The sequence below is a fragment of the Pseudorasbora parva genome, chromosome 9, assembly GCF_024679245.1.
Source record: "Pseudorasbora parva isolate DD20220531a chromosome 9, ASM2467924v1, whole genome shotgun sequence".
Taxonomy (NCBI): domain Eukaryota; kingdom Metazoa; phylum Chordata; class Actinopteri; order Cypriniformes; family Gobionidae; genus Pseudorasbora; species Pseudorasbora parva.
The window spans coordinates 17,599,875-17,624,100 of record NC_090180.1 but is presented as its reverse complement, the minus strand read 5'-3'; the positions used below and the strand labels follow the sequence as shown (position 1 = coordinate 17,624,100).

Genomic DNA, 24,226 nt, shown 5'->3' with positions numbered 1-24,226 from the left:
CTATCGAATCAGCTTTGACCGCGACTCTGGAGGAGTCAAGCTTTTCTCTGAGAAAAGAACAAAGAACGGCACTGTCATTCTTAAGAAGGGAAGATGTGTTCGGAGTTTAGCCGACCGGATACGGTGAATGTTTAATCTGTCAACTAGCTCTGCTTCACCTTCGTTGCTCTGGTTGGTTGTAGCGCTATTCTATCGCGTGCAGAGGGAGTTTGAAAGACAACCGTTTATCCCGCCCCTCAGATTGAGCCCTGTCAATGGTGAGTTTCCAGACCAAATATCTTCATGTGGATCTAGGGTGTTAGGCTATAATATGAGCACTTTACGTAAAAATTTATCTACCTTTGCCGTTTTAACCTAGAAAAACAAAAGCCGAAAAACAATCACAAAAAAGGCCCGCGAAATCCTTGAGGGACTGATTATGTTTACTTAGTAACAAATTATTCATGTGCATACCATTCAATGTTAGGATTTTAGATTCATAAACTCTACAGAAAGCACAACAATGGTTAAATGATGAGAGATGGTGTATATAAATAGACGATTATGGTGTGTAAAGTGACAAAGGTGTGTAATCCTAAAACATACAGGGGAACAATAAGTGTGTAATAATTTAACACTGTATACTGTTGCAAATTGCAAAATATCTTCATCACAAAACTGTTAATATTTACTATCTCTACCTACAACTGATCTCTAACTTCATAGTTTCATTAAGCAGAAATTAACAGATCAAATTGAATACCTCTGCGTAGCCCCATGACGAACTGTGGTCGAAAGCTGATGATGTAACAACAGGTAAACCCATATGAGTAAGCCCACCCTCACGTGATTTCGATTGGCCGATTGAGCAGCCTAAATCTGGCTAAAGAATACAACTGATCGGGGTGGGAGGAGAGCGCTGCCAGGAAAGTCTCAAAATTACATACACACAAATCCAAGACGATTTATATCCGAATGGCATTTTGCACATTCACATTCAAGGACAAACTTGTAAATTTTAAACATTTGAAAGTTTTTGTGCACAGCTGTAAATCTACCAATTTTGTTTTGCATTTGTGAAATGTATTTTATGAATATATAATTTTATTTTGCGCAAGTGAATAGTTTTTTGTGCATTTAAATTTGTTTTCATGCATGTGAAATTGGCTACACATTTGCATTGTGTTTTTTGCGTGAATTATTAAGTCTTTTTTGCTTCCATAATAAATCCTTGCTGAACTCCACTGCTCTGCTCTGATTGGCTTATTTCAGCCGCTCACAGCTCACAGCAGTTCAGTAAAGCGGCTCGTGAGTCCTGACCGTCCTGACGCTGACAGAACACAGACCGACTGAATGACACTGTAAGCAAAACATCTCAAATGGAGATTGATAAAATGGAGATTGCTTACTTGTTTATTGGTGTTTTCAGATCATCCTTGCGCCAGAAAGAGCTCGCGTTCGTGCGGTTGCCACATTTAAACCCAGTCATTTTCCAGTCATTTAACCCCCCCAGAAAGAGCTTTCCAGTGAAAAGAACACAACCGGTGTTTTATCCAAACATGTCCAATCTTTTGCTTGAATATGCTGGTGTGTCACGTTCGCTTGTTTATCCATTTGATAAAGACCCGTTCATTTCCACACCGTATGGAGCATCTAAATCTCCTCACTGTGTGCTTCAAGCATCAGCTCACAAAATGTGTCAGACAAGTAAGATACTATACTCCTAATATGTTTGTTTCCTCTTTTCATCTATATAACCCATCCGTTCATAATTGTAATATGTCGTTAGCTGGACTGTCGGCTGGTGTTCTATCGAGTTGTTCATGAGAATGGTTTGTGTTTTTGTGATGGAAGGGGTGACTTTTTCATTGAATATTCAACCTGGATTAGTAACACAGATTCTGCCATAGGCGTTGCCTGGGTTACGTATGTGTGGGGCGGAGCTATCAATATAGGGCCGAGACCCTTTTTGGGGGTAGGGGCGTGTTTGTTTTGGTGATTTCAAATATCAACAACAGTTACCAGATAGCACTTACCCCACCTTTAATAAAAAAAAATTCATTCTAGGGCACCTTTAATTAAACAAATACTTTAAAAAAAAAATGTATTAATTAATGATTTATTAATATTTTTGTATTAAAACTTTTTTACAAACATCTATTGCTGATTTAATGTATTTCTTAATTTAATTGTATAATAATTGTAATAATTGTAATTGTAATAATTGTACTGCAGTATACAAACAAAAAAACAAACGCAAAGGGTGGACACACCAAATATTGATTTGATTTAGTTAATTATTTGAAACCTTACTGACTTCCTGGCATTTTTACACAAGTGCCTATAAAATGTTTTACAGGTCAGTTTCTTCTAGTAGTAGTCTGTCTCAGCCTTTTCTGTTTCTACATGTAAACAGACTCGATGATGGTGAGATCAGATCTGTGTGTGTGTGTGCGCGCGCGTGTGCAAGTAGCCTGAAATACATCGGAAGTTTAAGAAATTATTCTAGAATATCAGTCTCTTGGAAGGTAATCTGATGATCACATCTAATCTTCACTCTCACACAGCACCACAAACACAAACGTTAAACAGTAAATAAATGATGTCTTACACATTTAGACTGTGCTAAACTGCTAAACAAACATCCATAATAAAAGCTTATTATGTTCTGCCACTAACAATTTTATCTAGCCTATTAAACATTACATTCTATGTAATCAGATTCCAAAAATTAAATACTTGTAGTTAGATTCTAGCTATTACTTTTTTAAATACTTGTTGTAATCAGAATATAATTACTTTTTTATTTATTATATGATTACTTAATATTCACTAAATGGCAGTAATTGCCACTTTCTTTGGTATAATTTTTTTTATTAAATCATTTCTCAAAAGTTTTATGGAAACGGCCAATAGGCAACTACACAGTCTGCGCAGCCAAAAAAATGTTTTTATTGTTTTCATTAAAAAAAATATTTATTTGTTATAATTTAACTTTTTAAAGTATTAACTTCCATAAATGTAGTTAGGGTTACTACAACCTAGTTAGGGAAACCCATAATGCAATGTTTAATAGATTTTAACAGTTTTTGAAAAAAAAAAGTTTTAATGATTATTCTTTCGCTTTGTGTTTATCATTATGGTACAAGATTACATAAAAGGTACATTCAAAACAATATTTTAGGTCAAAAGTAATCAAAAGTAGTCCGATTATATTACCTAAAATGTGTAATGTAATCTAAATTAATAGATTACTCACTTACATTTTTATAATGTAATTTGTATGTATAATAATGGACTACCAATTTGTAAGTAATCTACCCACTGCCTAGCACTGTTAATATTTATGAAACTATCATTTATTTATTTTATTGTGTATGTTTTATTACATTTAAATGTTTTATGTAGAATTAAATGTCATTGTTTATTTTTTAAAGGTGGGGTTTACAATACATAGACGACTGTATATCAAACGTGGGACTTTATTATTCTCTGCAATATGCGAGTAGTGTGTGTCTATGTTTACTAGCCTGTTAACCCAACCTGAGTTGTTGGTGTAATTACTGTCAAATGAGTTATGACTCATGACCTACTTGTTTTCAGAACATCTCAGACGAGAGATTCCAGTAGTTGTTGACAAGATTTAAAGATTTCAGTGGCCTTTTGCCGTCTCTTTTTACCGTCTGAAAATCTGTGTTGGCTTGCTGACCCCTAGTGGCTTTATACAGTATTGTACACTACAGTACCAGCAAAACAGATTTATTGATGCGTGTTGTTGTATTAACTTTAATTTTCACAGATCAATCTCTATTCACTATATTTGTTATGTTTGCTGGTCAGCATGCACAAAGACGAAGAATATTCAATTAAGACGCTGGGAGTAGCTATAAAAGGTACAAACAAGGAAAACGACATGACATGAAAAACGGGCCCTTTCACGGCTGATATATCAGCCGTATCAGCCCATATAGCCTATGCTAATATTTTTTTAACATTCTAAAAAGATTGTGACTTTTTGACTTTGTTTCACAGACAGGGTTTAGATTAAGCCAGTATTTGCCCTTATTTCAATTAGTACATTAAAGTATCTTTTATAAATATGCCTTAGAAAAAAAAAACATATTTTAAGATATGTCAGTGCCAGTTGCTTTCAGTTAAAACAGCTCAAACACGCATTTTAGTCTGGGAATAAGTTTAAACTGTGTCTGTAGAATTTTCTACTGAGATCAGAACCATCCTCGCGGTTGTGAGTCTGTTAAAGTTATCCTCACCCAAAGAATTTTGTCATCACTATACTCACCCTCAAGTTGTTTCCAAACCTGTATGAGTTTCCTTCTTCTGTTTAACACAAAATAAGATATTTTGAAGAATGTTGACGGTGACGTTTGAGGGTTTTTTTTTCCTACTACGAATTCATAATAATTTCAATTCAGTTTAAACTGCTACCGTCAACTGTTTTAATTACCTACATTCTTCAAAATATATATATTTTTGTGTTCAACAGAAGAAACTCATACAGGTTTGAAACAACGTTAAAGGTGCCCTAGAATGAAAAATGTAAATAACCTTGCCATAGTGAAATAATAAGAGTTGTACATGAAACACGGAAAAGAAAAAGAAGTGAACTTCTCCTTCTATCCCTATCCCTTTAAGCGGAGACTGTCAAAGCCATTGATAATGAATACTTTTCATGTGAATCTATTAAATAGGGAAAATGCGCAAGTATTTAGTAAATAGTAGGCAGCCTAGTGGCCTCAGACTTTTGTTCCACCAGCAGGCGGCGCTCTATCGTATGTATATCGTTCTCGGGATCAGGCCAAGGATCAGACAGACAGTCCTTTCCTGCTCTTGAGTCCGTTTGCCCCCTTATTATTCCTCCTGTGAATGTACGAGACTACGAGTCCTACTACGGCTTGGCTTAGGTCATGAATATTAATTACGCAACGTGACGCAGGCCTAACTGATTTGCTAACAGACTGGCGTAGAACGCTATTAAATGTACGAACCAACGAATTGTAAGGTTTTGCTCATGAATATTAATGAGTTACGTGACAGGACGTTCCAGGCAGGTTGCCAAGCTACGTCGTCATGACCTTATTAATATTCACGAGTAAAGCCTCCGCCATAGTACGGTTCGTAATTACGCGACCCTCCCACACTCTCGTTCTCCGTTCATCGGCTGTCCTCAGCATCCCCTCTGTGATGATGGCGTGCGTGGATGCTGCTGATGCGGCGGTGCCCGGGGCCTAACCCACCGGTTACCGGGAAATCCGAGAGACGAAGACGTGAGGGGCTGGGCAGTATGAGCCTTTCCTTTAACGACCGGTTACCGGATCACTGCTATATCTCATGTCAGTTTGTTTGCTTGCGTGAAACCGAGGAATGAAGTGCTGCAACCATGATGCAAGGTAAAAATCCACTTTGGGCCCTTAAATTCATTGCTGTCTGTTGACATTATTTATTAGCTTGGTAATATTCTCTAGCCGACTGTACATGGCATCCAAATGCAGCACATGCTTGCTTTGGTGCCTGTCTCCTTGAAGGAGGTGAAGGATTATGTGTCTCACGTTGTATGGCCAGTGAGCATGTGTATTTGCACCGTGACACACACAGACATCATTATGGCAAATTTAAATTTAGGTTACATTTTAGGAGCCAGGCTTACACATGTGGTCCAGTGCACAAGAATATGTAGCTCCCATATAAAAAATTGCCATCAGGATGTTTGTGTGTCTTTGCTCTGTGGTCTACAGTCCCACCCTCACGGTCCTATAGGTCATGATTTATTTCCTAATTTTAAAGGGATAGTTCATCAAAAAAATATAAACTCTTGATAGTCATTATGTAGTTCCAAACCTGTATGATTTTCTTTCTTCTGGGTAAACACAAAAGGGAATTTTGAAGAATGGCAGGTCATTCTTTCCCATACAGTTACAAAGAATGGGGACTGAAGCTTTCAAACTTCAGAAAGAACACAAAAGCACCACAAAAGCACAATATACACCATTTACTTTTATTTAGGGTCAGTATTTTTTTTAAAGCAGTTATGCTTTTATGAATCAATGATGCATTAAATTGATCAAAAGTAAAAACTATTATATTATTACAGAAAAAACAAAAAAAAATTCTGTACTTCTGAACTTTCTATTCATCAAAAATTCTTAACAAAGGGGGGAAAAGTGTCATGGTTTCCACAAAAAATATTAAGCAGCACAACTGTTCAACATTGATAATGTTAGAATGATTTCTGAAGGATTATGTGACTCTGAATGGAGTAATGATGCTAAAAATACAGCTTTGATCACAGGAATAAATGTCATTTTAAAATATATTCAAATAGAAATTTAAATTGTAATTATATTTCAGAATTCTACTGTATTTTTTATTAAATAAAGGCAGCCTTTCAGAGCATAAGAGACAAAACATAAAAAAAATACTGACTGATATATATATATTATTTTCTCTGATTTGGTTTGTTTGAGATGAACATGTTGTGAGCCAAACCATTCACCTCGGGATCATTGCCAGCAGGTGCTTGCTGGTTAGAAATATTTAATTATTTGTTTACAGATTGGACAGATTAAATTTTATTGACTCAGTTGTCACAGTGGTTCTTGAGTTAAAGGCACAATATGTAAGATTTCTGGATTAAAATATCCAAAAACCACTAGAACAATGTTTTATATTAAGATGAATTGTGTACTTACATTATCCCAAATGTTTCCAAGAATGTTTAAATCCAGAGAAATAAGCATTTTTAAGCAGGATACTGGCCGCGTCCGCCCGTTGCCTATCAATGATATCATCCTGTCATGGTTTATTTAGCAGAACAAACTGTGCAATATTGTACATGTGTTGAATACAAACTACAACTGTAACAAAGAGGTACTTTATTAACACCTCTAAACTAAAACGCATACAGTGAGGAAAATAAGTATTTGAACACCCTGCTATTTTGTAAGTTCTCCCACTTGGAAATCATGGAGGGGTCTGAAATTGTCATCGTATATGCATGTCCACTGTGAGAGACATAATCTTTAAAAAAAATCCAGAAATCACAATATATCATTTTTTAAAGGGAGGGGGCGGGGGGCGGGGGGGTTAAATGCTGTTTCATGCATACTGAGCTCTTTACAATGTTAAAGACTTGGATTCCTATGGAAGCCCGTTTCCGCCACAAAACTTTGTCGAAATATTGACTTAGCATCTCGTAATAATGAGAAACTTTCTCTAAATATTGACTTAACATCTCACAGTTAAAATACTCCTTAATGTGTTCACAATACATCCTGTGTTGGGTCGCGGCAGATTAATGAGCAGCATGTTATAATTTTGATTTAGTAAATCCTAATTTCATTTGCATGAATCAGCATCAGCAACACCGGCGTCCTATAGCGTGACCCAAGCGCATAATACGTCGTAATAATGACAGTTTCTCATTATTTCGAGATGTTAAGTCAATATTTCGAGAAACTTTCTCATTATTTCGAGATGTTAAGTCATTATTTCGAGAAAGTTTCTCATTATTTTGGCTTAAAGAATCATATGTTTTTACTCAACTGTGGCGGAAACGGGCTTCCATAGATTTCCATCCTAAACAAGCGACCAGAGAGAGAGAGCAAATGCACGCCTATAAACGCTGATCTCACTGCTGTCACAGGAGTTCACCAAATCAATGTAACCATAGAAGGGTGTTTTTGATGGAGCGGTCCCAACGATAAAAGTTAACAGTCCTGCTTTGGAAGCAGGCGGTGAGTAAAGCGGCTTCAAATGTCTGTGTTGTTGGCTATCGTCGCGTAAGTAAACATCAGTAAACAACACTATCATATATAGTTAATTTATCAATGGAGCATGCGATCTATGGTGTGTGTTTAAATACATTTGTTTAGCTGACCAATATAGGTGTCAGTTTGTTTATTGAACCACCCCAAACATAAACCTAGGGGATGTTCTCACAAAGCGTGCTTCGTCATTCAAATGCACTACTGCATTGTTGTTCTATGTATAACAATAGTCTGATGTGCAAAACTGTTTTGCTTGCTACTGCTAAGGTCTAGTCGCATACAATAGTCTATAAACCAAATCATGTCCTCATAAACCACACCCCATAAAGACACCTGTCCACCCCATACAATCAGTAAAAATCCAACTACTTACATGGCCAAGACCAAAGAGCTGTCCAAAGACATTAGAGACAAAATTGTACACCTCCACAAGGCTGGAAAGGACTACGGGGAAATTGCCAAGCAGCTTGGTGAAAAAAGGTCCACTGTTGGAGCAATCCTTAGAAAATGGAAGAAGCTAAACATGACTGTCGATCTCCCTCGGACTAGAGCTCCATGCAAGATCTCACCTCGTGGGGTCTGATGAACCTAAGAAAGGTGAGAAATCAGCCCGGAACTACACGGGAGGAGCTGGTCAATGACCTGAAAAGAGCTGGGACCACAGTTGGTTTGAAATCATGCATGGCACGGAAGGTTCCCCTGCTTAAACCAGCACATGTGCTGGCCCGTCTTAAGTTTGCTAATGACCATCTGGATGATCCAGAGGAGTCATGGGAGAAAGCCATGTGGTCAGATGACACCAAAATGGAACTTTTTGGTCATAATTCCACTAAACATTTTTGGAGGAAGAAGAACGATGAGTACCATCCCAAGAACACCATCCCTACTGTGAAGCATGGGAGTGGTAGCATCATGCTTTAGGGGTGTTTTTCTGCACATGGGACAGGGCGACTGCACTGTATTAAGAAGAGAATGAACAGGGCCATGTATTGCGAGATTTTGGGAACAACGTCCTTCCCTCAGTTAGAGCATTTTAGATTGGTCGAGGCTGGGTTTTCCAACATGACAATGACCTGAAGCACACAACCAGGATAACCAAGGAGTGGTCAGACCTAAACCCAATAGAGAATCTTTGGAGGGAGCTCAAACTCCGTGTTTCTCAATGACAGGCCAGAAACCTGACTGATCTAGAGAAGATCTGCGTGGAGGAGTGGGCCAAAATCCCTCCTGCAGTGTGTGTAAACCTGGTGAAAAACTACAGGAAATGTTTGACCTCTGTAATTGCAAACAAAGGCTACTGTACCAAATATTAACATTGATTTTCTCAGGTGTTCCAATCCTTATTTGCAGCTGTATCATGCAAATAAATTGTTTAAAAAAATCATACATTGTGATTCCTGGATTTTTTTTATTTAGATTATGTCTCACAGTGGACATGCACCTACGATGACAATTTCAGACCCCTCCATGATTTCCAAGTGGGACAACTTGCAAAATAGCAGGGTGTTCAAATACTTATTTTTCTCACTGTAACTCTAAGTAGTAGAAATTATATTTCTTTCTTCCTATACATTCAAGTTATAAAAGAAAAGTAAACAGAAGCACAAAATGTGCATACTCATAAAAAAGTGCAACCATAGATATTATGACATTACAAAATGCTATTTTGTTAACAAATAACACTGAACAGCTGATCAGAGAACCTTTGGCTTTCCAGAATAAGCCCAAATGTCGGCTTTTAACGTTGACAGTGCAGGCTTGAACAGAGTGCTGCTGCTGCCTGCCATCTTGTGGTTTTGGTAAAGCGTGTCTTGTACAAAACTGAACGGTCTCACGAATGTTGCCCACAGTGCCGCCACTGGCCGGTGGGCTGAATCGTTTCATTGGATTTGATTAACCGATATTGAATTGAGAAACAAATAATTGCAATGCATTGATGAATCAATATTTTTACCCAACCCTAGTAACTTTTAACACAATCAAATGTATCTAATATGATAAAACAGCCCTGCGTTACCCCACATACGCATGACTGAAAGAAGCGGAAGCAGTCAAGCAAGGCATAATAAAAGCTCCACTGCTGTCAAACCGCATGTCACGTTTTTCTCACATTAGTAATTGCTCCAGTGGCCGAGTCCCAACTGATTCTTTTCCACTGGCTGTAGATGTGAAGACAACAACTCCCATGATTCCGCAATATCAAGGTGTCCTCAAGCTACGCCTTTGTCTTGAATAAGCGACCTCTAGCGGCAAAAATTACATATTGTGGCTTTAACATCTCACTGGATTATCAGCAAATAGCTTGAATTTCACTTTGACTATTGAGACTATTGAATGGTTCAGAAGACATGTATAATTTTTGAAGCTTAAAAGTTAGTCCAAATTATCATTGCAATCAATTATTGTAAATAAAATAAATAAAATTAAATAAAAAAGAACAACCACTACTTTCCTCAAAATTTCTCCTTTTGAGTTCTACAGAAGAAAGAAAGGAATATGGTCGCTGAACGACATAAGGGTGTGTAAATGTGAACTATTCCTGTCTTCATTTAATGGCATTGTGGGATTCAAATGTTAAAGTAGTTACCAAGCTTCATCTCTTTGTATTTGTTTTGGAGTAGCTCAAATTAATTGCTTCAATTTTAGCCAAGCGGAGGAGGAAATGTCAACTTTTCCCTAGAGGTCTTCTAGACTAGAGGCATGATGGGTGAACACACAACTAGAAGCTTTTGCACTAAGATCCTCAAGCGTGTCCCGTGTGCCAAGTTCTTCAGGCTATAAATTCTGTTGCTTTGTCTGTTAATATCGACCATGCTGCCAGTCCTTAGGCACGCTTGTTTCTTCGTATAAGTTAACTGGCACATTAAGAAAAAGAAAATATTGCAAAATAAGCATTAGATCTTGCATAATTGCTGTTGCTGACACCCTTCCACCAGTAAATGACTGCATGGCCTCATTTCAGATTTGGTCATCCAGGTCAAACATGCACTGTGAATCCCAGTACAAAGTTGCATGGGTCATTTGCCTTGATGCAATAATAATAAAAAAGTTTCATCATTTAATTCAGTCCATTTAGAATGAGGTCTTGGAGAAAAATATTTTTGCATTTTAGTTGCAGATGTTGAAATATTTATGTATTTAAAATGTCACTCCCCTGGTGACTGTATTCAGAGTATTTGTTTTTCAGATGTCAGTGAATTTAACTCTCCACATTTTACTTACCACTGCATTTATGCTTTGTGTTTGGGTAGTTGATAACAAACAGTGGTAGCAGCTTGACATTGTACTTCATAAAAAAATAAATTAAATTGCAAATATTCATACTTTTGTACTTATGTTTTTAGCAAAATCTCTTATCCAAACTCAGCTAACAGGAACATTCTCAGAACTTTGGCTAACATTCTGCCAATGTTCCCTCAAAGTTATGAACAAATATTCCTACAATAATGTTAATAGAATGTTTGTTCAAAGTTATCTGTCTTTAAAAATGTTCTCAAAACGTTATTTATTTATTATTTATTTGTAAAAATGTTTCCAAAATGATAAAATGGAAAGTTTCCTTAAAGTCCCTTTGTAGTCAATCATTTTATCCCTTAACAATAGTTTTTGATCACCAAAATATTATATTTTAAATGTTTTGTTTTTTCCTGTAAAAAATTATTCATGAAAATGGCTTGAATGTAACTACTTGCTTCATTTAGTATACGCATCAACGAATATGCAAATTAGTATCCGCCTCCACTCACTCACATCCGTCAGAGACCCACTCGCTCAACTTTACTGTAGTAAAAGCTGCACAATTGCAAATGAAAATACTGGTTTAATTCAGCCATATATGTTTGAACCAATAACTGATTGAGAATAAGTGGAAGAGGGAATTATACAGGTTCATATAGAGGTTAATGTATCAGAATGGTAATGCGTTTTATGTATTACTCTCTTCATTGTCAGACACATAACAGTAATTAATCTGAAGCCTTTTGCTTGACTATGTTATCAAACAACTAATACTATATTGCTAATGTCACACAAACCATGTTCCTGTTTGCCATCTCAGAGTCTTACAGCTGCCTTCGTCCAATCAGTATCCTTAAAGTCGCTTTGAACATCATAGAAAGTCAGTGGAAAAAGGCATACATTTCATCTAGTGCTGGGTAACGATTAAAATGTTTAATCGTGATTAATCGCAGTATGCGCAAAATTCAATAATGAATACAAAAGTGCTGCTAAATGAACAAAAGTGCAATAACATATGGTTTGCAAACACTTTAAACAAATAAGGTGCTTTTTACAGCAGTTAAAAGTTAACTAAAATATTAATGTAATCAAATTAAATTAAATTGGTGGTACACATATAATAATTTGGCATAAAGAGAGAGAAGTAGTTCTGGCTACAATGTTTTTCTGCAAGACCCATGCAGTTTTGTTTATTAACTTTTAAGGCACCAAAAGTTACATAGAATACCTTTAAATAAACATAAGCAAAACATCTTAGAGCATTGTTAGATTGTTATCCTATCTTGGAGTCCTTTGAAGCTATATGTATTAATGCACAACATTAAAAAGATTAAATTGCAGTACTATAATTTACAAAAAGAGAAAATTATATACAGATATGGGTACTTTACCATCCAAAAGTTTGAGGTCAGTAAGTTATATTACAAATATTATGCAGCACAACTGTTTTCAACATAAAAAAAAATAAATCTTGAGCACCAAGTCAGCATTAGAATGATTTCTAAAGGATCATGTGACACCGAAGACTATTATTTTATTTAATAAAATATATTAAAATAGAAAAAAATCTTTAAAATGTATAAATGTAAAATATTGCACCATATTATTGTTTAACTGAATAAATAAATGCATACTTGTTGAAAAATTACTTCTTTCAAAATGTATAAATCTTACTGACCCCAGACTTTTGAACAGTAGTATAGATATACATTTCATCAAGATTGACTGAGATTATTTTTCTTGTCACTCGAGAAACTGTGTATTATTTGGTTCCTGACAATAAACATGATTTTTAACAGGACTGAAGAAGCGTACCCGAAAGGCCTTCGGGATACGGAAGAAAGAAAAGGACAGTGACTCCACGTGAGTAAGAACATGATTTGACCGTGGACATCAGCTCTGCACAGATCTCTACAGGATATTCTGATTTGCTCACTCATGTGTAGAGCTACCCAACTTGGCACAGCCTTGTTTATTGTGATTCGAGTGAATTGTGCTTTCTACAATGATTATGCATTGCTAAGATTTGACTCACTGTAATTTTGTCAAATGTATATTAGCAGCATAGCCAGTCTTTTACAATTGGCATGAAGTCTGCTCCAATCTGAAGCTTATTTTGGCCAAGAATTTCTATTTTAGATAGGAAAAGACCATTTGACCAACATGCACAATAGGCCAACCAAATGTTTTGTGTGTTTTCATGCTGTTTAGTGCAGTGGTTCTTTCAGACTTTTTGACTCCAGGATCTGCATTACCACACAACAATTTATATATATATATTATTATTTAGTGGCCAAGACTAGCTGTAACGAGTTGTAACTGGAAGAAGCATAAGCAAATAGAAAAAACACCAGCACATTAAAAAAATCTTGACAACAAATCTGCTGCAAATGCTTACAAAGTGACCAAACACAGAAACACACTGCAAATACTCACAACACAACCAAACACAGAAACATGCTGCAAATACTCACAAACGTAACCAAACACAGAAACACACTGCAAATACTCACAACTCAACCAAATACAGAAACACACTGCAAATACTCAACATTGCAACCAAACACAGAAACACACTGCAAATACTCACAGCGCAACCAAACACAGAAACGCACTGCAAATACTCACAACGTAATCACACACGGAAACATGCTGCAAATACTCACAATGCAACCAAACACAGAAACACACTGCAAATACTCACAATACAACCAAACACAGAAACACACTGCAAATACTCACAATGCAACCGAATACAGAAACACACTGCAAATACTCACAACACAACCAAACACAGAAACACACTGCAAATACTCACAATGCAACCAAACACAGAAACACACTGCAAATACTCACAATACAACCAAACACAGAAACACACTGCAAATACTCACAATGCAACCGAATACAGAAACACACTGCAAATACTCACAATGCAACCAAACACAGAAACACACTGCAAATACTCACAACGCAACCAAACACAGAAACACACTGCAAATACTCACAACGCAACCAAACACAGAAACACACTGCAAATACTCACAACGCAACAAAACACAGAAACACACTGCAAATACTCACAACACAACCAAATACAGAAACACACTGCAAATACTCACAACGCAACCAAACACAGAAAAATGCTGCAAATACTCACAACACAACCAAACACAGAAACACACTGCAAATACTCACAACACAACCAAATACAGAAACACACTGCAAATACTCACAACGCAACCAAACACAGAAAAATGCTGCAAATACTCACAACACAACCAAACACAGAAACACGCTGCAAATACTCACAAACGCAACCAAACACAGAAACACACTGCAAATACTCACAACGCAACCAAATAAAGAAACCTCCTGCAAATACTCACAATGCAACAAAACAGAAACACACTGCAAATACTCACAACACAACCAAACACAGAAACATACTGCAAATACTCACAACACAACCAAACACATAAACACGCTGCAAATGCTCACAACACAACCAAACACATAAACACGCTGCAAATGCTCACAACACAACCAAACACAGAAACACGCTGCAAATGCTCACAACACAACCAAACACAGAAACACGCTGCAAATGCTCACAACACAACCAAACACAGAAACACACTGCAAATACTCACAACACAACCGAATACAGAAACACACTGCAAATACTCACAACACAACCAAACACAGAAACATGCTGCAAATACTCACAACGCAACCAAATACAAAAAAACACACTGCAAAGACTCACAAGCAACCAAATACAGAAATGCTGTAAATACTCACAAACGCAACAACACACAGAAACACACTGCAAATACTCACAATACAACAAAATACAGACATGCTAGTTTGTTCTATTTTTTTATGCAATAGCCAGATCCATCTGAAGCTGGGTCTGAGCATAGTAACAATTGTATAGGGCCACATTATATTATCTATATAACCAATACATTTGCTAAATCTGAAGTTAATTGTATATACTTATCATTCAGTCTTATATCTGAAATCTGATACTCTGAACAATTGCTTTTATCTTTTCAGTGGATCACCAGACAAAGAAAAATCTGTGAGTACAACATAATCTATGAAAGTGAATAAATAGTCTATAAACGTACTTTGTGTAGTGTTATGAATTAATATTTCATTGTGATCATTCTAAAAATGTCTCATCCCGTATGTTTTATTCCCAGAAAAAAGCAAATGGTGCACCTAATGGATTTTACGGTGAGATCGACTGGGATCGATATGTAAGTAAATCTCTCTGAATGCTGATTTTTAATACTGTTTTATATTAGTTTGAATGTAATGCCTTGTGTTTGTCTGTACAATAACAGAACTCTCCTGATGTGGATGATGAAGGGTACAGCGTTAAACCTGGAGAACAAGGGGGGAATATCCTTTTCAGTCTTCACATACATACTGATAATTTCTCATATTTTCTGACCTTTAATTTGTAAAAAATAATAGTAAAAAACAATGAAATTCCTTAACAAGACTCACCAGCTCCAAAAGTCAAGACGTTCTGCTCCTCCAGTGAGTCAGAGGGAGAGGGAGAGGGAGAGGAGGAGCATGGAAAGAAATTTAAGATCAAGATCAAGCCGTTGACTGCAAACAGTGGACACTGCACAGTATCTACTATGGATGAGCTGAAGGCCTCAGTGGGGACACTGGCCATCTCTCCTTCCCCTCTGGTTTGTCTCCAAGTTTTGATGTACACTGCTGATGTCCCATAATAGTATTCACATTCTAATATTGTTCTTCTCTATGTTCTTCTCCTCTGTTCTTCTGTTTCCTCACACAGAGAAAGAGTCCGGTAAGCAAGTGTTTTTACACTCCTGTCACATCCATGTTTTACCTTAGTTTAGTTTACCTTAGCTCTCAGGATCGTGATGGCAAAACATGAATCCATCTAAAGTGCTATATTGGAAACATGGAAGTTCAATCCGGCTAAATTTAACCATAATCAGCAATGCTTGAAATTAATCTGAAATGCATAAATAACCTTGACTTAGAAGAGATTTATTTTTATTGGTGTCTGTCGATATTGGGTTTTTGTGCATGCTCATCTCCACTACTTTTTATTATTTCATGTAATACTTAAAATACTTAAATACTTTTAATACTTAAAATTATTTTAATATATCATTTAATAAGTGTTTAATATAATCATAAGCAAAACTCAAAATGAACATACACTTTTTAAACATACAGTCAAACCAAAAATTATTTAGACACCAATGCAATTTTTTCTAGTGGTGATGAATTGAGAAATTCAACTTTCCCTTCCTTTGATATATAAAAGTTAATTGTCAAAACCAGTGTAGAAAATAGATTGTTTATTCATTATGATGTTTTTTAATTTAAAAACAACACAAATGTTATTAATTGACCTCAGACAACAACATGAAAAAAATTAAAAAGTTCATGTTCATGACAACTTTAATGTAAGCAACAATAGCAAAATAAAGTAAACTGTGACATATTATACCCCAAAGTGATCCTCAGGAATCATTCTAAGATGATTTGATGGTGAAAAAAAACATGTATTACTATTATTACTATTGAAAACAGTTATTTTAATATTTTTGTGGAAACCATGATACATATGTTTTCTTTGAGTTATAGAAAGATCAAAAGAACAGCATTAAAATAGAAACATTTTGTAACATTATAAATTCCTTTACTGTTACTGATCAATGTAATGCATCCTTGCTGAATGAAAGTATTCATTTCTTCACAAAAAAATTGTACTGACCCCAATTTGATTTTTGAACAGTATTATATTACATTTTATTATTATTTCACATTGTTTGTTGACTTGTATACTCATACTATTTCAAAACATTTATTTTTGTTCTTTAGACAAAATAATATAGAATTTGTATATTGTAATAATATATTTGTTGTCCGTAACATAGCATATCCTTATTTAACATTCAGTATCATTCAGAATTTTAATATTGCTGCATCCCTAGAACTGTTTAAATAAACATTTTCATATTTTTTATTGAAATTATGTCATTTATGTGAATGACTGGCTTTATGTATATTTACATTCATGAATTTTTCAGATCCTTTTATACAAAGCAACTTGCAATACGCAGATGCAATATTCAAGTTATATAAACTCATAAACATAATGTTGCTAGTAACATGTTGTACATTTATAATGCATTTATGTGTCATGTATAATGCAGAAGTGTGCTTCTTGCTCCTCTCATTTTTTATTTAACTTTTTCATATCACATACAATTAGTAGCAATTTTGCTAACTAAACTTAATTACTAGAGAGCATGTTGTTTCATGTGTTGTTGGTTTGGTCTGTGTGCACTGGGTGACGAAAGATCCATCACACGTTTTCCTCTCCTAAATATTGTTTTTGTTAATAGTACTGATCTGTCACTCGCTCTCTGACCAGGTCTGTTCTTTCTCCTTTTTTGCTGATCTCAGAGACGAAGTCCAGTAAGTATGGTTCTTGTAAATATAATACATAAATATATAGAGGTCTGATGTTGCTACTGCATGCGCAATAGAAGCTTTGTGTTACACTGAACATTTCATTGTGAGGATGCTTCATGTTGTGTTACTGCTGTACTGACAGCTTGATACCCTCATGGATCAATATGAGTAAATGATTAGATTCTTGATATCATCTGCAGCTTCAGCATGCATGAATTTCAGATGGAGTTCAGTGTTGGCACCTAGACTCCATTAGCTAAAGATGTTGGACGCTCATCGGTTGTGTCATAGAAGCGTTGTTAGTTTTGATAAATGGAACTAATGGAAAACAGTATCCAGGTGCCAAATAATACATGTTATCGCTCATGATTTGACAGTATATTCAGTGCAGTGGTAGAAATGTGTCAATGAGTAGAGATTTTTCCTTAAGCATTTGCTAAAAATAGTATGTTGTTACTGGTCACAGTTATGCATATATTTTCACTTTTGACTGTGGCTCATCTAATCAGAATTTACTATAGTTTTCTAATATTAGTTCTATTGTTTTGTCTCTTTCATTTGGTCATTTCAATTTTGGTCATATTATATATAATTAAATTATGATAATGAGAGTTTTTATCTCACAATTGAGACTTTTTTCCTTACAATTTCTCACACTTCTGAATTGTGTAATATAAACTACAACAAAACTCTGAGCACCAACAGGGCATGTGAGCATTAGAACTGGACCATGAAACAATGGAAGAAGGTGGTCTAATGAATCAGGTTTTCTTTTACATCACATGGATGGCCAGTTGCATGTGCGTTGCTTACCTGGGGAACACATGACACCAGGATGCACTATGACATACCTCCTATCTAAGGACGGTTGCAAACCATGTACACCCTTTCATGGAAATGGTATTCCCATGGTTTATTCAGCAGGATAATGCGCCTGCCACAGTCAGGAATGGTTTGAGGAGCACAACGAGTTTAAGGTATTGACTTGGCCCCAAATTTCCCTAGATCTCAGTCCAATCAAGTGTCTGAGATGTGCTGAACAAACAAGTTACAGGACAACTTACAGGACTTAAAGGATCTCCTGTTAATATCTTGGTGCCAGATACCAAAGCAAACCTTTAGGGGTCTAGTGGAGTCCATGCCTCGAAGGGTCAGGGCTGTTTTGGCAGCAAAAGGGGGACAAACACAATATTAGGTCATAATGTTATGCCTGATCGGTGTATCTCACAATTCTGACTTTATAACTTCGAATTCTGTGAAAAAATAATTGTGAGATGAAAAGTCGCAATTACCTTTTGTTACCAAATGCATGTGTGGATATCAAAGTAAATGAGTTTCTATCCCCTCATGTCGCTTACCAGTAATATAAATGTTGTATAGTGTTTGTGGTCCTTAAATGTCTTTGTTATTGCCATTATCTTTTTCTGTGACCTTTGTTTCAGTGCCAGATGAAACGAAACCTGTCAAGTGAGTGTTAATTTGGAAATATCGACTTGACTTGTATTGTCATATCACTCTAGTTTGTCGATCATAGTAGTCATTTTTAAATATTATTTTTTGCATATTCCAGGTGAGGAGATTGCCAGACCAAGACGATCTACTCCAACACCCACGACAACCCCAGGGCCTTGTTCAGACCCGCCCAGGTTAGTGTGCCATCATAAACCCTTATGGAACTTTGTGGTTCTGTTCACTATTGAATTATATAATATTAGTAACAATACTAAGTAATATTAATATTTACTAAGTAATATTAGTAAATATTATTCACATTTCTAGATTTCACTGGGTGAGGGTATGTTTTGAACTTGTTGTTTTTCTTCTGTCTTACATAAAAAGAGAAAACACAGCATCGTTTTTCGGCCCACCTTTTGAGACCAACTTTGAAGCACACAACTCAGAAGGTAAAGCTTTCATTATGGAAAGTTACATTTGTAGTTTTAAATAACTTAACATTGCTGAGTAAGTTTATGTGGCAAAATGTTATTTGTGGTTTGCACGATTACATTATTAACGTTCACCCAAAAATAAAAAATTTGTCATCATTTACTTACCCTTAATTTGTTCCAAACCTGTATGAGTTTATGTCTTCTGTCAAAATATCTAAGAAGATGTTTTGAAGAATGTTTGCAACCAAGCAGATAGAACAACCATTGACTACCATAGTAGGGGGAAAATACTATGGTAGTGAATAATTGTTCTATGTGCTTGGTTACAAAATTCTTCTAAATATCTTCTTTTGTGTTCAGCAGAAGAAAGAAACTCATACATGCTGGAACAACATGAGGGTGAGTAAATGATGACAGAATTATCTTACAGTTAAAGGGAAACTATCCCTTTAACTGTAAGAATCTCTATAGCAGAATACTTGGCACACTTTTTTGTTGGCTTTTTTACCACCACATATTTTAGTAATGATCATAAATTAGGTATCATTTGAAAACTTAAATGCCCCTATTTTGCTATTTTTTAAATGTTCCTAATTTAACTAAGAAGTTGTCTTAGAAGGTTTACATGCATAAAATTTCAACAAAAAAATTTTTTTCTCATAATATATATTGCAGCATCAACTTAGATGGTGTCTAAAAACGCAGAGCCTAAAAACTGTTAGTTCGAAGATTCAATCTCTATAAACCCCTTCTTTCCAAGAGCTTAAAGGAGTACTTCAGCGCTGGGAAGATAAATCTGTATTTAAACTGGGTCATTAATGTAGTAGAAATGTGAAATTATTTTTTAATTTGGTGCCTTCTAGACTGAGAAGGACAGGAAAATGTATTTTTGTCTCATGGGGATGAAAGACAACAATTCCCAGAATGCTTTTACAATCATTTGAATATACTCCAGGGTTTCTACTGATACAAAGCCATATGCTAATCGCTGAAGTAACCCTCTGATCTTCTCTGATTAGTCAGATGGCCCAGTCTGTTGTGATTGGTCTACTCTGCTCTGATTGGTCAGATGGCCCAGTCTGTTGTAATTGGTCGACCACTTACAACACGTGCAAGAAACAAATCACCTATTACCATATCTGAATTTCAGCTCTGGAACTTCTTCAGCACATATTGAGATACCGTAACAATGGCATTGGTCTTTCCATATCAATTCCAGCGCCTCCATATCAATTAGTCCTTTTGAAGCTAAAATTACCATCTTCTCTACATCAACAAAAAACCAAACTTTTCCAGGCCTCAGCTACAACTACAGTGTACAGTGTTGGTTGTTGTTCACTGGCATTATGCAAATGTGTTACATTGTCACATAGGTGTGTAACAGCAAGTGCCACTGGAATTGTTTAGATCCGATTCTTTATTTTAAGAAACAATAATTTTAAACAATATAGCTTAAATTGTTTAAACAATAAACAATTTAAACAATATAACAATATTTAAATAAACAGCTATATTAAACACTAAATGTAATCTAAATGTTATATTTGAAAAAGCATAACAGGGGTACTTTAAACACTCAAAAATCATCCTATGAATACCGTTTTGAAATCGGACATTGTGTTAACATTTAAAGCTACATTAAAACCTTACATTTTTGTAATATCAACTACAAATTTGGAACACACAACTTGGTTAGACAAATGGCTTTGTTTTTCTAGCAATTTTAGGGTCCAAAATGTTATCTTAAACTTTTATTTTTGCAAGCTGCTTCCACTTAATATGCTGAGTGTCTTTATCTGTATTCCTAAGCATTCATGAATTACAACCATTTAAGGTAAAAATCTATGCTCTAAAAGGGGGTTAACAGGTTCAACTTTATCAGAAGTTTTAGAAAAAAAAATGTAACTGATATGTAAAGAATTTTCTTCCGTGTCTTGCTTGCTTTGGCTTATGAAATATTTGTGTTGGTCAAGGATTATATTGATGAGTGTTTCTTTCATTAATGTTAATGACAGTATTCCTGGCTGAGCCGGAGCCCTGGTGTCAGTCCGCTTCTCTCTCCACCTGTGTTCTGAGCAGATCTCTGCCCACTTCAGGTACTACACCACATTCATCATCTCACTGTACTCCTGCACTTCATGGCTAGGCATGTCAAATGTCTAAAATGTTTTTGATAGGCTTCAAAACTGTCACAGTAAAGGCACCAATAAAACACACAATGGCGACACTAAAGTAGTTCCTAATGAAAGGGATTAAATACTAAAAAGCATCACATTTCACAGCTCACCTCAGAGTGCAAATGGATCTAAAAGATTAGCCAGAAAACATCATGTATTAGCACCATGATGTGATTAAGATTTGAACAGGTCACACAAAAAGCCAAGAATCCACTTTATTTAAAAGTCATTTATTTTGGCCATAATATAACAAAACATTTATTTTATCAGTATAAGTCAAAAATAACTTAATTTCTGCATTCCTAATAAACACAAGAAAAACTTTAGCAAGCTGATCAGATTTTTCACTACAAGATTATCATGGACAAAATTATTCACAAATACTCTCACAATATCTGTAGGGCAAAAAAAAATGGCGGTGGGAATAATGCTATTAGTCAAATTCTTTAACTTTTTATTTTGCGTTTAATTTGTGGAGAGAGCGTTTGTAAGCACAACTGTACAAAAGTGTAAAAAAAAAATAACTAACACCAGATATGAGCGGTACAGCACAGCGCGGCAAAAGACAATAGAGCCCATCATAATCAGTGATGCTGCGACACAATAAAAAAAGAACTAACACCAGACGTGAGCTGTGCAATCACGGCAATATTTGGCCCAAAAAGTTTGAATATATTGTATACACATATGGCTATAAAGTACAGCCACTACTACTAACACTACTGCTAGTAATACTATTTTAATTCATATTACTAATACTTAATAAAAATATAACTTATTTTTACTGAAAACCACAGGGAGCCTTCAAAGCTTCTCTTTCGTTGATTATCACTTCTCATTACAAGTATAGGAAGATGTTTGAGGAATGTTGTGCCCAAAGTAAGTGACACAGTAAAGAGGATGTGAAGGACTGTGGTGTTGTCATGCCACTACAGTGACATAATATTAGCCATAATTTGTAACATCTCACGCATCATATGATGAGTTCAAATGACAGAGTAGCTGCTTGCTGTTTAAATGTTGATTGTTGTAGGTAGTACTTCTTTCCGAACATGTCATCTGTCTTTTCAGTTCCGCCTCCACTTCCTCCAAAGAACATTTCTGTCACCCCACCTGGACGCAGCTCTAGCTCTCTAGAATCCTCTGGTACGTACTGACAGTTCCAATTTAGCATCAAAAAACACGTCATTTTCATTCTTTTCAAAGTTCCTGTTCAGGATTGTCTTTGTCCGTAATATTTGTTCCCAGCTTTATGTTTGTGGTAGGGGTGGGCGATATTGACAAAAATTAATCCCAATATTTTCTAGGTTTTGTCAGTAACAAAATGTTTTTTGTGCTGGTACCTTTAGTGATTTAGGTCTGTCGTGGACAGCTGACTCCCAAAGCTTTTCATATTTTTCATTTTCTATGCGCTGTCACAGCAGAGACAGAAATGTATGTTTTTATTAAAGGACCATACTTGCCACCTTAAAGGGTTAGTTTAACATTGTTAAAACAACAATTTACATATATGCAATACATATTGCACACCCCTAGTTTGTGGTGTTGAAAGATGGACGATAATTTGACAGTTCATTGTTGTTCTGTCCGAGCAGGTTATTATAGTGTGGTGCCTAGTGTGAGAGGAGATGGATCAGCTTCAGCCTATCAGGATGCCTCATTATCTGACCCGGCCGCAGGGGCATTTATGCCTGACTTGGACAGTGTTTTTGGGCCTGTAGAGACGCCCAAGTCTGGATCAGATGTGGTGCAGTGCAGTTGGGTGAGCTTCAGTGAGGGCTCTCCTGCCAGACCTCCTCCACCAGATGAACCCGCCCCTTCCCCACCTCTGTCCTCTTCCCCTGCGGACTCGCCCCCGACCTCGCCACTCAACTTGCCACCTCCCATCTCACCCCCTCCCCTCCTCCACTCTATCCCGCCACCAGATTCACCTCCACCACCACCACCCTTAGACTCTCCTCTGAGTCCCCTAGACCTCCCCTGCTGCTTTCAGCTTCCAGAGTCTGAGCTCACCCAAGAGTCCCCCGTCAGCCCTGCCAGCCCTGGACTACCCTTCCTGCCAGCGGATCACCCTCCACATGGAGCCATACCTTCCCCTCTCACCTTGAGAGACGACAGTAGAAGAACCCCTGACCTGGCGAGCATGAGGGACGAGTTTACTGTGTTTGGCACATCACCCAAAGACATTGCAGCAGGAAGCTTCAGAGGAACCCCACCTCCTTTGCCCCCTCCTACTTACAGGAGTGTGATGGGCTCCCCCGGGCCCGGCAGTGGTAAGTTAGCAGTTGTTACTGAAAGGGATACTCAATCCAAAAATTACTCATACTCATGCTGTTCCAGTAGTACAGTATATGACTTTCTTAACAAACATAGTTTGACACATCGAACACAACAGTAAACCATACAACCGCAGCAGATGAATCAATCTTCTGAAGTGAAACGATAGGTGTGTGTAAGAAAGATTAAACTATAAACCATTGCTTCTGTTCAATGATCATACTGTATGCACATTCTTGTTTGCATGCTTGATGTAAACATCTTCTGTGCTCCTGCATTACTTCTCATGTGAGCTTAATGCATACAGTGCCGGGAGCCAGTGATTTATAGTTGGTAAAGTTTTAAATATTAATATTTTTCTCACAAAAGCCCATCACTTTTCACTTCAGAAGGCATTTATTAA

At 36.3% G+C, this 24,226-nt stretch overlaps 1 protein-coding gene across 1 annotated transcript in view; it reads left to right on the top strand.

The window, feature by feature from the left end:
- Positions 1-5,115: 5,115 nt before the first annotated feature.
- Positions 5,116-24,226, top strand: part of sgip1b (SH3GL interacting endocytic adaptor 1b) — a 31,717-nt gene continuing 12,606 nt past the window's right edge. Inside the window, exons 1-14 of the mRNA XM_067454192.1 lie at positions 5,116-5,387; positions 12,800-12,863; positions 15,063-15,087; positions 15,212-15,268; positions 15,356-15,413; positions 15,522-15,712; positions 15,823-15,834; positions 17,472-17,483; positions 18,923-18,947; positions 19,051-19,126; positions 19,320-19,384; positions 21,385-21,465; positions 22,618-22,692; positions 23,142-23,819. Coding sequence (XP_067310293.1) covers positions 5,378-5,387; positions 12,800-12,863; positions 15,063-15,087; positions 15,212-15,268; positions 15,356-15,413; positions 15,522-15,712; positions 15,823-15,834; positions 17,472-17,483; positions 18,923-18,947; positions 19,051-19,126; positions 19,320-19,384; positions 21,385-21,465; positions 22,618-22,692; positions 23,142-23,819 — 1,429 coding nt within the window. The 5' untranslated portion in view covers positions 5,116-5,377. The remainder of the gene's footprint in view (positions 5,388-12,799; positions 12,864-15,062; positions 15,088-15,211; positions 15,269-15,355; positions 15,414-15,521; positions 15,713-15,822; positions 15,835-17,471; positions 17,484-18,922; positions 18,948-19,050; positions 19,127-19,319; positions 19,385-21,384; positions 21,466-22,617; positions 22,693-23,141; positions 23,820-24,226) is intronic.